Raw genomic sequence first — 14,565 nt, forward strand, 5'->3', positions numbered from 1 at the left:
TGGCCCTGACCCTGTGGAGGCCAAAGGGGCCTGTCAGGAGGGCCTGGGCTGCTTCACACACACACACGCGCACACACATGCACACACGGCACTTGATGCTGTCCCGTCAGCGTGCACTCGCTCACTCTGGGCCATGCACTGTTTCCCCACCTGTCACATCAACAGGAGGCAGGGCCCTGTCCTGCGCCGCTGGGAGTCCGGGCGGGGGTGTTGGGCCGACAGAGGCTCAGAGGCCCCTCATGGACGTCTGCTAGGAGGACGGCAGGGTCCCGACGGCGTGGCAGCGACGGGCGGTGTGTGTGCACGCGTGTGTGGTAGCCGTGCGAGCAGCTTCTCCGGCAGAGCAGGCCTTCCTGTTCCCGGCTCGGCCGGATCTGCTGACCCGCAAGACTGAGGCTGGGTTCCAGGATCCAGCGCCCTGGGGACAGGGGCGCGGGGGTTGCTGTGCTGAATGATTTCGAGCTCAGGAAAGGGCTGGAAGGGATGGGGGAGAGGATGGGGAGCCCCGGGGGCATCTCCCCGTGACCTGGAGAGCTGGGCAGCTGGGTTTGCACCTCCCTCCCTCTCCCCCTCGGAGGGCAGCCACTTGGCCTGGCTCCGCCGCAGGTGATGGGGTGGGAGCCCGGTGTGTGCGCAGCTGGCGGGGGGGGGGGGGGGTGCGGGCACCGGCAAGGGGGCTTTCGGAGTTGTGGGGAGAGGGCAGGCTGGGTGATGGGGGGCAGGCAGGTTTTCTGCGGTGAAAGGAAATGGCCCATCTGAATTGCTTTCCCCCTGCCCCTTCCATGCCCATCTTCCCTCCCTGGCCCCCTTCTCTTTTCGCAGATAACCAGCCCAAGTCATGCAGTCTTTCCGAGAAAGGTGCGGTTTCCATGGCAAACAACAGAACTACCAGCAGACCTCACAGGAGACACCGCGCCTGGAGGACTACAGGCAGCCGAGCCAGGCCGGGCTGAGCTGTGACCGGCAGAGGCTGCTAGCCAAGGACTATTACAGCTCGCAGCCGTACCCGGGCTACGAGGGCGGAGCTGGCGCAGCTGCCAGCACTGCCCGCGGAGGCAAGGGCCTGCCCGCGCAGCAGGTCCTGCAAGGGAGGCCTGCGCTCTCCGGCTACGGCGTTCAGGACAGCAGCCCCTACCCGGGCCGCTATGCAGGCGAGGAGCGGCTGCAGGCCTGGGGGGGCCCCCAGCCGCCGGCCCCCCAGCCGCAGCCCCTGTCGGGGGGGGTGGGCAAATATGATGAGAACTTGATGAAAAAGACGGCGGCGCCCCCAGGCAGGCCGTACCCGGAGCAGGGCGCCCAGCTGCCCTTCCGGACTCACGCCCTGCACGCGCAGCCCCAGCCGCCGCAGCCCCAGCCGCCCCTGGCCTACCCCAAGCTCCAGAGGCAGAAACTGCAGAACGACATCGCCTCGCCGCTGCCCTTCGCCCCGGGCGGCCACTTCGCCCAGCAGTCGCCCTCCTTCCCCACCTCCTCCACCTACTCTCCCGCCGGCCAGGGCAGCGGGCAGGGCACCCACTCCTTTAAAAGCTGCACAGTGCCGCCTGCCCAGCCCCACGATCGGCCGCTGGCGGCCAGCACCAGCCTGGCCCCGGGGCAGGGAGCCCAGAACCTGCATGCCTATCCGCCTGGCCGCCTCAGCTACAACCAGCAGAAGCCGCCGCCGCAGCAAGCCCTTCAGAGCCGACACCACGCTCAGGAAACCCTCCATTACCCAAACCTGGCCAAGTACCAACACTATGGGCAGCAAGGCCCGGGCTACTGCCAGCCAGAGGCGGCCCTCAGGACCCCGGAGCAGTACTACCAGACCTTCAGTCCCAGCTCCAGCCACTCGCCCGCCCGCTCCATGGGCCGCTCACCCTCCTACAGCTCCACCCCGTCACCGCTGATGCCAAACCTGGAGAACTTCCCCTACGGCCAGCAGCCGCTCGGCAGCGGGCCTTTTCCCGCAGGCGTCGCTGACCACAGCCACTTCATGCCCCTGCTCAACCCCTCCCCGACCGACGCCACCAGCTCCGTGGACACACAGGCCAGCAACTGCAAGCCGCTGCAGAAGGACAAGCTCCCCGAGAGCCTGCTGTCGGACCTCAGCCTGCAGAGCCTCACGGCCCTGACCTCGCAGGTGGCCAGCATCTCCAGCACCGTCCAGCAGCTGCTGCTCTCCAGGGCCGCGCCGCCCCGGAAGGCCGCCAAGAGCCTGGCGTCCCGGACGCCGGAGCAGCACCGGAGCCAGCACTGCAGCCCCGAGGGCAGCGGCTACTCGGCCGAGCAGGGGGGCACGCCGCAGTCCGGCCACGCCGAGCCGCCCGAGGCCGACTACCTGAGCGGCTCTGAGGACCCGCTGGAGCGCAGCTTCCTGTACTGCGGCCAGGCCCGCGGCAGCCCCGCCAGGGCCGGCAGCCACGCCAAGGCCAAGCCCGAGTCCGTGTCCACCTGCTCCGTGACCTCCCCCGACGACATGTCCACCAAGTCGGACGACTCCTTCCACAGCCTGCACGGCAGCTTGCCGCTCGACAGCTTCTCCAAGTTCGTGGCGGGCGAGCAGGACTGCCCGCGGCTGCTGCTCAGCGCCCTGGCGCAGGAGGACCTGGCCTCCGAGATCCTGGGGCTGCAGGAGGCCATCGGCGAGAAGGCCGACAAGGCGTGGGCCCCGCTGCCCGGCCTCGCCAAGGACGCCGGCAAGCCCTTCTCGCTGGAGAGCCACGGCGCCTGCCTGGACTCCGTGGCCAAGAGCGCGTGGCCACGGCCAGGGGAGCCCGAGGCCGCGCCCGAGGCCTTACAGCTGGACAAGGGTGGCAGCGCCAAGGACTTCAGCCCAGGGCTGTTTGAAGACCCTTCTGTGGGCGTCGTCGCCCCGGACCCCAAGAAGACACCTGGCCCCCTCTCCTTCGGCCCCGGGCCCGGCCTCGGGGCTGCCACTACAGACCCCACGGCAGCTTTTGACTGCTTCCCCGATACAGCCGCCACCGGCTCAGCGGACAGTGCCAACCCCTTCTCCTGGCCGGAGGAGAACCTGGGGGATGCTTGTCCTCGGTGGGGGCTGCACCCCAGCGAGCTCCCCAAGGCTCTGGAGCAGGGTGGGAAGGCCTCGGATGGCGTCGGCAAGGAGAATGCCCACGAGGCCTCAGCCTACCTGGGCTTCCGGGAGGAGGAGCCCGGGGAGAAGGCCACGGTGCCCCAGGACTCCAAGCAGGAGGAGGCGGGTGGGGTGAAGGAGGAGGCGGGCGGGCTGCTGCAGTGCCCTGAGGTAGGCAAAGCCGACGCGTGGCTGGAGGACGGCCGGCACTGCTGTGCCACCACAGACTTCGGGGACCTCCCGCTGCTGCCGGCCCCTGGCAGGAAGGAGGACCTGGAGGCTGAGGAGGAGTACTCGTCCCTGTGTGAGCTCCTGGGCAGCCCCGGGCAGAGGCCCAGCGTGCAGGACCCGCTGTCGCCGAAGGCTCCGCTGCTGTGCACCAAGGAGGAGGTGGAGGAGGTGCTGGACCCCAAGGCCGGCTGGGGCTCCCCCTGCCACCTCTCCGGAGAGTCTGTCCTCTTGCTGGGCCCCACCGTGGGCGCCGAGTCGAAGGTGCAGAGCTGGTTTGAGTCCTCCCTGTCCCACATGAAGCCGGGGGAAGAGGGGCCCAATGGGGCGTTGACTCGGGGGGATCCTGCCGCCCTGGCCCCCGAGGCCTCCTTGGCCCAGAAGCCAAACAAGCCCGCCGTCCCCGAGGCGCCCGTTGCTAAGAGAGAGCCCGTGCCGCGGGGCAAAAGCTTGCGGAGCCGGCGGGTGCATCGGGGGCTCCCCGAGGCCGAGGACTCCCCATGCAGGGCGCCGGTTCTGCCCAAAGACTTCCTGCTTCCAGAATCCTGCACGGGCCCCCCCCAGGGACAGATGGAAGGGGCAGGGGCCCCGGGCCGGGGGGCCTCGGAAGGGCTCCCCAGGATGTGCACCCGCTCCTTCACAGCCCTGAGTGAGCCCCGCACACCTGGACCCCCAGGACTGACCACCACCCCTGCCCCCCCAGACAAACTGGGGGGCAAGCAGCGAGCCGCCTTCAAGTCTGGCAAGCGGGTCGGGAAGCCCTCCCCCAAGGCGGCGTCCAGCCCCAGTAACCCGGCTGCCCTGCCCGTCGCCTCCGACAGCAGCCCCCTGGGCTCCAAGACCAAGGAGACGGACTCGCCCAGCGCGCCCGGCAGAGACCAGCGCTCCATGATCCTGCGGTCCCGCAGCAAGACCCAGGAGGCCTTCCCCTGCAAGCGGCGGCCCTCGGAGAGCCGAGTCCCCAGCTGCCGTGCCACCAAGAGGCTCCTTGCCAGCAGCCACCTGCCTGCCACATTCAAGGTCTCTGGCAACTCCCAGAAGGAGGGCCGGGCCAGCCAGCGGGCGAGGGCCCCCAAGCCCAGTGCAGGTGGCAAGCTCTCTGACCGGCCCCTCCACGCACTCAAAAGGAAGTCGGCCTTCATGGCGCCAGTCCCCACCAAGAGGCGGAACCTGGCCTTACGGAGCAGCAGCGGCGATGCCGGTGGCGGCCGGGGGGACATGAAGGAGGAACAGGCTGAGGGCTCCCCCACCCTCTTCAAGAGGATGTCTTCTCCCAAGAAAGCCAAGGCCGCCAAGGGCACTAGCGAGCTCACCCCGAAGCCCCCGCCTCCGGAGACCCCCGACACCGGTCCGAAGCTGGCCTCGCGGGTGGCCTGCCAGGGAGCCATGAAGACCAAGGTGCTGCCGCCCCGGAAAGGCCGGGGCCTGAAGCTGGAGGCCATTGTGCAGAAGATCACCTCGCCCAACCTGAAAAAGTTTGCCTGCAAAGTGCCAGGGGCCGCCCCTGGGAGCCCCCTGAGCCCGCCCCTCCCTGAGAAGGACCGTGGGCTCAAGGGTGCCAGGGGCAGCCCGGGGGGGGCGGAAGGACTCCTGAGTGTGGGCACCGGGCAGAAGCTCCTGGCAGCTTCAGGGACCGACCCGTTTTGCAGGAATGCATCCAACAGATCCTTAAAAGGCAAACTCATCAATAGTAAGAAACTGTCCTCGACCGACTGTTTCAAAACCGAGGACTTCACGTCCCCAGAGGCCCTGCCCCTCAGGAGGACGGTCCTGGCGCCGAAGAAAAGGAGCCGGAAAGGCAGGGCTGGAGCCCTGGGGCTCCCCAAAGGCCCCCCGGAGAAGCAGCCCCATGCAGGCCCTGCTCTGCTCTTGACTCCCCGAGACAGGGCCAGCAGCATGCAGGGTGGCAGTGAGGACAGCCCTGGTGGAGGAAGCAAGAAGCCAAAGGTGGAGGAGCTGGGCCTGGCCCCCCAGCCCCCTGAGAGCAGGTCCTGCCAGCCCCAGATGAGGGCGCAGAAGCAGCCGGGCCACGCCAACTGCAGCAACTATTCCAAGCGGAAGCGCCTCACTCGGGGCCGCGCCAAGAATACCAGCTCCTCACCCTGTAAGGGGCGTGCCAAGCGGCGGCGGCAGCAGCAGCAGGCGCTGCCTCTGGATCCTGCAGAGCCTGAAATCCGCCTCAAGTACATTTCCGCCTGCAAGCGGCTGCGGGCCGACAGCCGCGCCCCGGCCTTCTCGCCTTTCGTGCGGGTGGAGAAGCGAGATGCATTCACCACTGTATGCACGGTTGTCAACTCCCCTGGGGAGGAGCCCACGCCCCACGGGAAACCTTCCTCCTCTGCCTCCTCGTCCTCGTCCTCGTCCTCCCTGGACGCAGCTGGGACCTCCCTGGCCACGCTCCCCGGAGGCTCCGTCCCGCAGCCCCGGCCCTCTCTGCCCCTCTCCTCCACCATGCGTCTGGGGCCCGTGGTCTCCAAGGCCCTGAGTACCTCCTGCCTTGTTTGCTGCCTCTGCCAAAACCCGGCCAACTTCAAGGACCTCGGGGACCTCTGTGGGCCCTACTACCCCGAACACTGCCTCCCCAAAAAGAAGCCAAAACTCAAGGAGAAGGTGCGGCTGGAGGGCACCTGTGAGGAGGCCTCGCTGCCCCTCGAGAGAACACTCAAGGGCCTTGAGTGTGCAGCCGCCGCCGCTGCCAGCAAAGCCCCCAGGCCCGACGGCTCTGCTGACACGGCCAAGCAGGGTTCGCTGCGCACCAGTGCCCGGGGCCTGTCCCGGAGGCTGCAGAGCTGCTACTGCTGTGACGGCCGAGGGGACGGCGGTGAGGAGGTGGCCCCAGTGGCTGACAAGACCCGCAAGCATGAGTGCAGCAAGGAGGCCCCCGCGGAGCCTGGCGGGGACACCCAGGAGCACTGGGTGCACGAGGCCTGCGCTGTGTGGACGGGTGGGGTCTACCTGGTGGCCGGGAAGCTGTTTGGGCTGCAGGAGGCCATGAAGGCGGCCTTGGACATGGTAAGAGGCCAGCCCAGCCGGGGTGGGGGGGCTCGGGTCCCACAGGACAGCCGGTCAGGGAGCCCTGCCTCTCCAGCACGATTGGGCCGATCAGCACATGACCAAGTATTCGGAGGAGCTGGGGCAGTTGGAGCACCCATGAGGCCGAGCACTGCCCCGCCTTGCCCAGGCTTGCCACTGCGGCCCCTCGCTGCCCAGTGCCCGCTGCACACTCACCTGGCACCTCCCAGCTCTGGGCCCGCTGGCCTCACATGCTCATGGAATCAGCCGAGATGCTGAGGCTCAGAGGATGGGGCGCCTCCCAGAATTGAATGTCAGGGTGCCCACAGAGCAGGCTCCCCTGGCACCAGCACCTCAGGCAGTGGGTAGGGACTTGGGGACAAGCCCCTCAGACAACATGAGACGGGGCGTGTCCCCAGGCAGGTCCAGGGACCTCATAAACGGTGCTCAGAGCCCCTTGGCTGACACCTTGGCTCCGGTCCCAGCACTGCCCTCGACGTCACCTGGCTCTCCCTCCCCAGCGCATCTCCAGGGTGGGAGGATGAAGTGAGTCAGTGGCGGTGAAGGTTGCACAAGCCACGCCCGGCCTGTCTGAGTGCCTTTGACATTCCTGGGCTAGAACTAGGGACAGCAGCGGGAGCCTTGTCCCCTCAGGGTGATGCCCGCATGGGGTGCCCAGGGCTGCTTGCACTCCCCTCTGAGGGCTGCAGAGGGCATGAGAGACTTGGCAGCCGTCAGCAGAAGGCACCTGGGCCAGGGCCCGGGGCTCAGCATTCTCTCCCTGAGGCCGAACTCCAGCCCAGCCCCGGGCTCTCGCCCTCACCTCCTCGGCCCACCTCCACGTGGCCTGCCCCTCTCCGCCGCTCACCTGCCCTTTGCCGCCCGCCTCGTGCCCACCCCTGGCTGTGGGCCAGCCACTGCCGCTGCCTCCTGTGCGTGGTCTCCCCCGGCGTGGGGACGCAGGCGGCTGCGCGCCCAGGGGTCCTGCCACTGGCCTCCATCCTCACGGAGGTCACCTGGCCCCACAGGACACCCGCCGCTCCCTTCTCGGCTGTGGACAGCGGCCAGCCCTGGCACCCCCTCCCTCCTCACGCATTACTTCCTCCTCCTGCTGTCTGGGCACCGGCTCCTCGCAGCCCAGCGTCCTGAAGTAGGTCCAGGCCTCCTGGTGCTGAAAAGAATACCGGCCTCAGGCCCCAGGCCTGCCCGCGCTCCGCCCTGCACCCCCCACCACACCTCCCTGCCCCCGGGAGCCCGGCCTGGGCTGGCTGGGGAGGGCGACAGGCAGGGTCCAGGGCCCCCCGCAGCCCCCAGCCCAGGCCTCCTCCCAGCGGGGTGCCGGCGGGCCCCAGCTCTGCTGAGGGTGGCCTGCGACCCCGGGCACGTCACTGCCTTCTGAGAGTCTTGGTGCCCAGCCAGCCGGCAGGCGGGTCAGCGCTCGCCTTGCTTCCCTCTGGAGGAGCAGAGCTGTGGGTCCCGGGGACACCCTTCGTCTCTGTCCCCTCCCGGGAGACACCCAACCTGCTGCTCTGAGCCCTGCCGCCTCCTGGGACCTGCTTCCGGTTTGCACAGTCCAGCCCTTGCTCAGAACTGCGGCCCGGCTCCTCTCCGAGGCCTGGCCGGGCGCTGAGGGTGCGGGTCTGCTGAGCCCGGCCGGGTGAGGAGGCGGCAGCATAGCTGGGCCCCTGGGCCTCCGGCCTGGGCTCCTGCCGCAGGGCCGCACCCCTCTTGGCGGGTCAGAGGCCCGAGTGCCTGTCCCTCCTTGCTCCGCAGCTAAAGCGTCTGCCCAGGCCTGCTGGGCGGCTGCCTGCCGAGGAGCCCCTGGCCTTACCCTTTGCCCGTCCCAGCACCCGAGGGCTCCTTGTGGGCTGGACGTGAGCCTCGTCTGGGGCCTCCACTCCTGCTTCCTCTCCCCTTTTGGGATAGGAACTGGCGTGGGGGACACCCTGACAGAAGGAAACCGCCTGGCAGAGGCCCGTGTGAAGCAGCCCAGCCTCCACCCTGCAGCCCCTGCTCCCACTTGGCACAGGGGCACCTTCCCCACTGGGTCTCCCCCCGCCTCCCAGCTGCTGGGCTGGGTCCCCCTCACCCCACCCGACCATTACAGCCTTAGAGTGGTCTTTATCAGCCCAACTATTCATGAGCTGTGTACCCTCAGGCCAGTTGCTTAGCCTCTCTGAGCTCATTGGTAACCGGGGTCATCATCTGTAGTTCTCTGTGTCAGCAGCTTAGCCTCCACCCTCTGCCTCTCTCCTGAGCGTCCCTCCCCCATCCCTGCAGCCTGTGGTCTAGACAAGTCTGCACGGTTTGGGACCCGACTTGCCCCTCCCCAGGCCCCAGATTTCGCTCCACTTCCAAGGGCCTCCTGGCCTGGTCGTCCTGTCCGAGCCACCTTTTCCCCGGCAGCGTGGGCGTGGGCAGCCCCTCAGGATTGGCTGTCTCCTCCCTGGTCCCAGGGAGGGCGAAGGCTCACCCTAGGGTGGCCTGACTCCCAGCCCAGTGCTTGTCGCTGCCAGCGAGGGAGGAGGGATGCGCCTGCCTCACCCGCCTGAAGGGCGTCGCTTCCGTGGCCGTGTGTGGTCCGGGTCACCGCCTCCCGCGCTGCTCGGTGGGGTTGGGGGCAGAGGACACGTTCCACGTGCGGGAGCCCCGCCCGCTGGCGGCCACGGCCACACCGCGCCTGGCACAGGCGCTCTTGCCGGCTGCTGGGCACACGGCCCCTCATGTCATAGCCACGACCACCCAGGAGGGAGGCACCGTCGGCCGAGCAGGCTGAGTCATTCCTGCCCGTCCCGGAAAGGGTTCCCCACCGAGGCGGCAGCCAGGGCCGTCGCAGAATCCACCCCGTGGGCATTGGCACCCCATTCTGAGCCTCCTTCCAGCTAATTGTCAGGGGCCATTTTGTGGGCAGGAGGCGGGAACCATGCAGGGCCTGTCTGTCGGGCCCTGCCCAGCCCTCGGGGGCACTCACCATCTCCGCTTTCCTCACCAGACGTGTTCCAGCTGCCAAGAAGCCGGGGCCACCATCGGGTGCTGCCACAAAGGGTGCGTGCACACCTACCACTACCCGTGTGCCAGCGATGCAGGTGAGAGCCCTCGGGCGCCTGGGCACAGCCCCTGGCCCCGCCGCTCGGCTGCCCTCCGCTCCTGCCTGGTCCTTTCCCTCTCCACCCCTCTCTGATCAGAGCCTGCGCTAGGCAGCTCTCGGGCGTGGAGATGCCGTCCGGTCCTTTCCCTCTCCACCCCTCTCCGATCAGAGCCTGCGCTAGGCAGCTCTCGGGCGTGGAGATGCCCCCGCCACAGCGCGGAGAGCTGTTTGAAAAGCCGCAGGGCCAAGGGGTGGGGAGGGTGTCAGATCTCAGGGCGGACGTTGTACCTGGGCTGGGGCAGGTGCAGCCTCACTCCTGTTTTGGAGTCAGCCCCCATGACCCCTGACCCCATGCCCTGCTCCCCAAGGCCTTCCTTCTCTGGCCTGGAAGGGGTGACATTATCATGACCCCACCGTGGAGCACTGCCCCTCCCCCTGGATGCCTGCTGCTCCGGCTCTGCCCTGGGGATCCCCCCCGCCCCCCGCGGGAGCACACACGGAGGGCTGTGGGGTGAGCCCCCCAGGGCGGGAGGGGGCTGGAGCGGGGACGGGGCCTCGCTGGCTCTAACCCTCCACTCGGCACGGAGCCGGATTTTAACGTGGGCGCTGCCGCTTCCCCAGCCGTGGCCTCATTCACAGAGCTGCCGCACGGTGCATCCCCCTGAACCGGGAGCCCACGCTGTGCCGGGCCGTCAGCCCTCACATCTTCACAGACACGCTCCCTCGCCCGTGGCCACAGCGCGGCACAGACCCACCTGGCGCGGCTCCCTGGGTCTCCCGTCTCGTCCTCCTTCTCCACCCAGCCCTGCCCAGCCCCTCGCGGCTCCTTTGAGAGGGCAGACAGGAAACCGCGGTCCTTGTGCAAAATTGCGGAGACTAGACAAGGACAGAGTGTATGCTGTGGGAGGCCCGTTCTTTCTGCGCTGGGGGCGGGGGGGGGGGGTCCAGGAGGACTTTCAAGTGGAGGCAACCTGTGAGCCTTGCTTGGAAAGGAGGTGGGCACAGCTGGTGAGTGTGGGGTGTGTGTGCCAGGCGGTGAAGTCTCCAAAGGAGGGCTCTCTGCCGCCCGAAGCCGCGACGGGAAGGGGCTGAGGCTGGGAGAAGAGACACTGGCAGGATAGAGAGCTGACGGGCACCCGGGCACCCGGGCAGGGGAGGAGGTTTGCCGGGTCCGGTAGAACCTGCGTCCCAGAGACTCGGCACAGAGCCCACACCTGGGTGTGGGTGTGGGTGAGGGAGAGGCAGCGGGGCCCGCTGGCCACCCTCCCGGGGCAGGCAGGGCTGAGGCAGGTGCCATAGTGCATTAGGCACTGCTGCCAACTTCATTGCTCAGACACCAGCCCTCCCTCTTTCTCAGGAGGGCACGGGCCACTGGCAGGCTGTGCTGAGTTCGCAGGGGCCGCTCAGGCAGGACGCCCTCGGGCCCTGCCAGCCGCTCCTCCCGATCATGTGGCCTCTGTCCTCCTGCGGCCTCTGCCTGGGACTCATCGCTGCAGCCTGTAGCCAGAGCAGGCCGTCTGCAGAGCCTCCCGGCACAGGCCGGGTACAGGCAGGGGCAACCATCCCCACACGCAGGTGGCATTGGAGGGTCTGCAGATGTGCACGGGAGCTGCCAGGCTCAGGGGATGGGCACCATCATGCAATAGTTGGCAGAGGAGGAGGGGGAGCCCTGGGCACCCCAGGAACAGCAGCCAGAGCCAGCAGGTGAGGCTCTAAGCACAGGGAGGGCAGCCCTCGGGCACAGGGGGGCTCCGGGCACAGGGAGGTGGCCCTTGGGCCATGGTAGCTCAGCCGGCAGGGGGCTGGGAGGAGGGGACTGGCCAGGGAGCTGGGCAGCCTTTGTCAGCACCTGACACCTGCCCGACCCCGGGTCTGCCAAGTGGGGGTACGCGGGGCTCTCCAGGTATCCGGGTCAGGCTCAGACCACAGGGCACCAGGGCTGCCCGCTCAGTGCCCTGCCCCATTGGATCTCCTTAAGGAGCACCACTCGGGGCTAAGCCGCGACCCCAAGGACTGGCAGGGACAGGACCCCACGGCTGCCTTTCCACACTCGGGCCAGGGCCACCGTGCCAGCGAGGTTGCAGGCTCCCCTGGCGCAGCCACCGAGAGGGCCCAGGGACGGGGCTTGGGCCTGGAGGGCTCTGGGCAAGCTGGCTGTGGAAGGGCAACCCCTTCCCTTGGCTTCTGGCGACTCAAGCTCTGGGCTGCAGGGCCTCTAGGTGGTCTGTGTGTGGGCAGAGGGGGGTGGGGAGGTGGGGGGGCGGGGAGTGCGTTTTGTGTGCTGTGGGGGAGCCTGGGGTTTTAGCCTGAAGCCCTTTGGAAAGTGTGAATTCAGCCCCAGCACCGGTCTGGCTTGCCTGAGCTCAGGAGACACGGGACCCACTTCCAGTTGCTGGCCCTGCCGTGCAGAAACTCGTGGCCGTTTTCAGAACGTGGGGCCCCCCAGCTTTGGGGGGGGGCGGTGGAAAAAGAAGAGGCAGCCTCAGAGAGGCCTGGAGCTTTCCAGGCTGCAGACCTGCCCCACCTCCCCCTCCGCCTACGAGCCACCACGCTGTCCTGGTGCCACTGCCCAGAGCCACCACCGCTGGCCACGCCAGCAGGAGGACTCCCTGTGGCCAGCTTGGGCTGGCTGTGGGTTTAGGGTTTATTCTGAACAGTGTCAGGTGGGGCATGGGAGGGAGGGGAATGAGCCCAGGACTAGGCTTACTAGGGTGTGGGGTGGGTGGGGAGAGGTCCAGGGAAAAGCCAGGGTCTCCCTAGGTGGCAGCAGGTGCGGAGTGGGGACAACAGCACTGCCCTGGCTGAGAGCATCAAGGACTGGCCATGCTCAGCCGCCTCTCTGCTCTCAGGGTGGGCAGTGCCCTGGCACTCAGGTGCCTGTGGGCATGTGCTCAGCCCCATGCCAGGCCTGCCTCCCCTCCGGGCCCCGCAGGAGCAAGTCCACACCCACACCTGGCGGGAGCCTGCACACGCCTCCTCGTTACCCCATGTGGACACAGTGGGTGCCCTAGTGCCCTGTTACCGATGTGGAGACCAAGGCTCAGAGGAGGAGCTGCTGCTCAAATCCAGACCCCTGGCTGCACCACCCAGTCCCTTAACATTGGTTCAGTGAGCATCGCTGGGCATCAGAGCCTCTTCTAGGGGCGCAGCGCCCCCCCCAGAGGGCGCGGGGAGAGCCGGGGTGGGGCCTGCTACATCTAGGGAGTCGGGAAGGCCTCCGGAACCAGCGGTGGCAGGTGAGAGGACAGGAAGGCCAGCAGGGCAGAGGGGGGCAGAGGCCCAGCCGCGAGATTGCCTGTGGAGTTCAAATGGGCCTGGCTCTCTCCCTCTTTGCAAAGAACCCCTGTAGCCTGGGGCCTGGGGGCGCCAGCGGCTGCCCTAACCACACCCACTTCTCTTGGCCACAGGTTGCGCATTCACCGAAGATAACTTTTCTTTGAGATGCCCCAAGCATAAGGTAGGTGACCACAGGCCCCGGAGGCTCTGGGCTGGAGAGGGGCCTCCCTTCCCTCATGCCCTCCCATGCTCTTTGGACCGATGGCGGGAGTGCTTGCCCCACCCCCAGATGCCAGCCCCACCGGCCCACGGCGGCCCCAGCCCTGGGCCTGGGCAGGTCGGCACTTGCTGCCCATAAAGATGCGTCACAAAGCTCGTGGGTCCTGAGGGAGGGCCCCCCGGGCAGGAGACCAGGGAGGACAGGCAGGGGCACGGGACTGTGGACAGGGCAGGGCGAGGGCTGGGAGGAAGGAAGAGCCTGGAGGGGGCCAGCTGCCTCCAGGCGAGACCCCAGCCCCGCCCTCAGGGAGCCTCTGGGGCCGCGGGTCTAGGGGTGCGGGCAGCGCACAGGCCGCCGGGCGTCAGTAACGGGGGGCGTGTGCTCTTCTCCTGCAGAGGCTTCCATTGTAACCGCCGAGGCTGGGGAAGCGACGACCTGCCCGCCAAGGAGGGGCCTCTGTGCAGCCGGCCGAGACTTCTCAGGGCCGCCCTGACCTGAGGGTCTTGGATCTGGCTGCCCAGGGCTGAACCACCAGGTCCCGGGTTGGGAAGAAAACAGGTTCTGGAGCTGCCTGCTCCCGGCGGACGACAGCATTCCTGCCCACACCCAGGCCAGGCTTGGGAAGGGGCCCAGGTCCCCGCAGGGGTGGGCACCGCGCCGCCCACTGGAAGTTCCGTCCCGGCGGTGCTACCCGCACAGCTGCGCCCTGGAGCTGGGCCGAGGGGCGTGGAGGTGACAGAGGGTGGCTCCTAGGAGTGGGGGGTGGGGTGGGGCGGCAGGAGGTGGGCCAGAGGCTTTGGAACAAACCACCCAGGACGTGCCCGAGTGCCCTCCTACCCAGCATTTGCCAAAACCTTCTTGTAGTTTGAGCAAAGCCAGGAGAGCCGGGGGCCATACCCAAGAGATGCAGGTTCCCAGGGGTAAGCTGGACTGGGGGGCACCCCTTTTGCTTCGGTTCTTCCCTTTTCCAGTCCTCCACCCACCCCTGAGCCACCTGGGGCCCGGAGGAGTCTCCTCAGAGCCCAGCTCCAGCGGACCGTGCTGTCCCTCTGACGACCCTTCTCCGGGACCGCAGCACCCACCCGCCCACAGCAGAGCAGCCTGGATCTGTGTGTAAACCTGTGTACCCTCCCTCGATGTTGCATAGAATGTACATATGTGGGGAACATGCTCGCTTCTCCGTGTGTCGCTGCCGTCGTCGCGCACGCCTCAGCACAGGCCCCGGGGGGCACAGCGAGGGCGCCTGTCCCGAGCGGCCCCCCAGCCCAGGCCAGTCCCTGGGCCCCCTGCCCTCAGCTCTGTCCGTGCTTCAATAGGCCTGAGGCAGCCCCAGACCGGGGCACCTAGCAACTTCCTGTACATAGACTGTAAAATGGTAAACGTGTGTATTATATCTGGCCTCGTTATATAGTGTATATATATGTATACATATACATATATATAATATATATGAAGACTGTAAATGTTAAGACTAGTGTTCTTATTAGTATATTGCTTCACACTGAAGATTGTGTGTATCGAGCTGTTTCTAAAAGATGTTTATTTTCCTTAAGAGTAAAAAACAGTCATTGCATTCAGAAAAAAGTCAATAAAGATACGATTGTTTTGGAAGTCTGCAGCCCGTGGGTTCGGAGCAGATGGGCCGGGCCGGGCCGGGCTGGAGGAGCA

General features: G+C 67.4%; 1 protein-coding gene across 3 annotated transcripts in view; it reads left to right on the forward strand.

Moving 5' to 3' along the window:
• Positions 1 to 14,508, forward strand: part of RAI1 (retinoic acid induced 1) — a 113,158-nt gene extending 98,650 nt beyond the window's left edge. For all 3 annotated transcript variants that reach the window (XM_059668353.1, XM_059668352.1, XM_059668354.1), the window contains 4 exons: positions 823 to 6,313; positions 9,306 to 9,399; positions 12,809 to 12,858; positions 13,293 to 14,508. In XM_059668353.1, the coding sequence (XP_059524336.1) occupies positions 839 to 6,313; positions 9,306 to 9,399; positions 12,809 to 12,858; positions 13,293 to 13,307 (5,634 nt within the window). In that variant the 5' untranslated portion in view covers positions 823 to 838 and the 3' untranslated portion in view covers positions 13,308 to 14,508. The remainder of the gene's footprint in view (positions 1 to 822; positions 6,314 to 9,305; positions 9,400 to 12,808; positions 12,859 to 13,292) is intronic.
• Positions 14,509 to 14,565: the final 57 nt, after the last annotated feature.

The sequence above is a fragment of the Myotis daubentonii genome, chromosome 16 (genome assembly GCF_963259705.1).
Source record: "Myotis daubentonii chromosome 16, mMyoDau2.1, whole genome shotgun sequence".
Classification (NCBI taxonomy): domain Eukaryota; kingdom Metazoa; phylum Chordata; class Mammalia; order Chiroptera; family Vespertilionidae; genus Myotis; species Myotis daubentonii.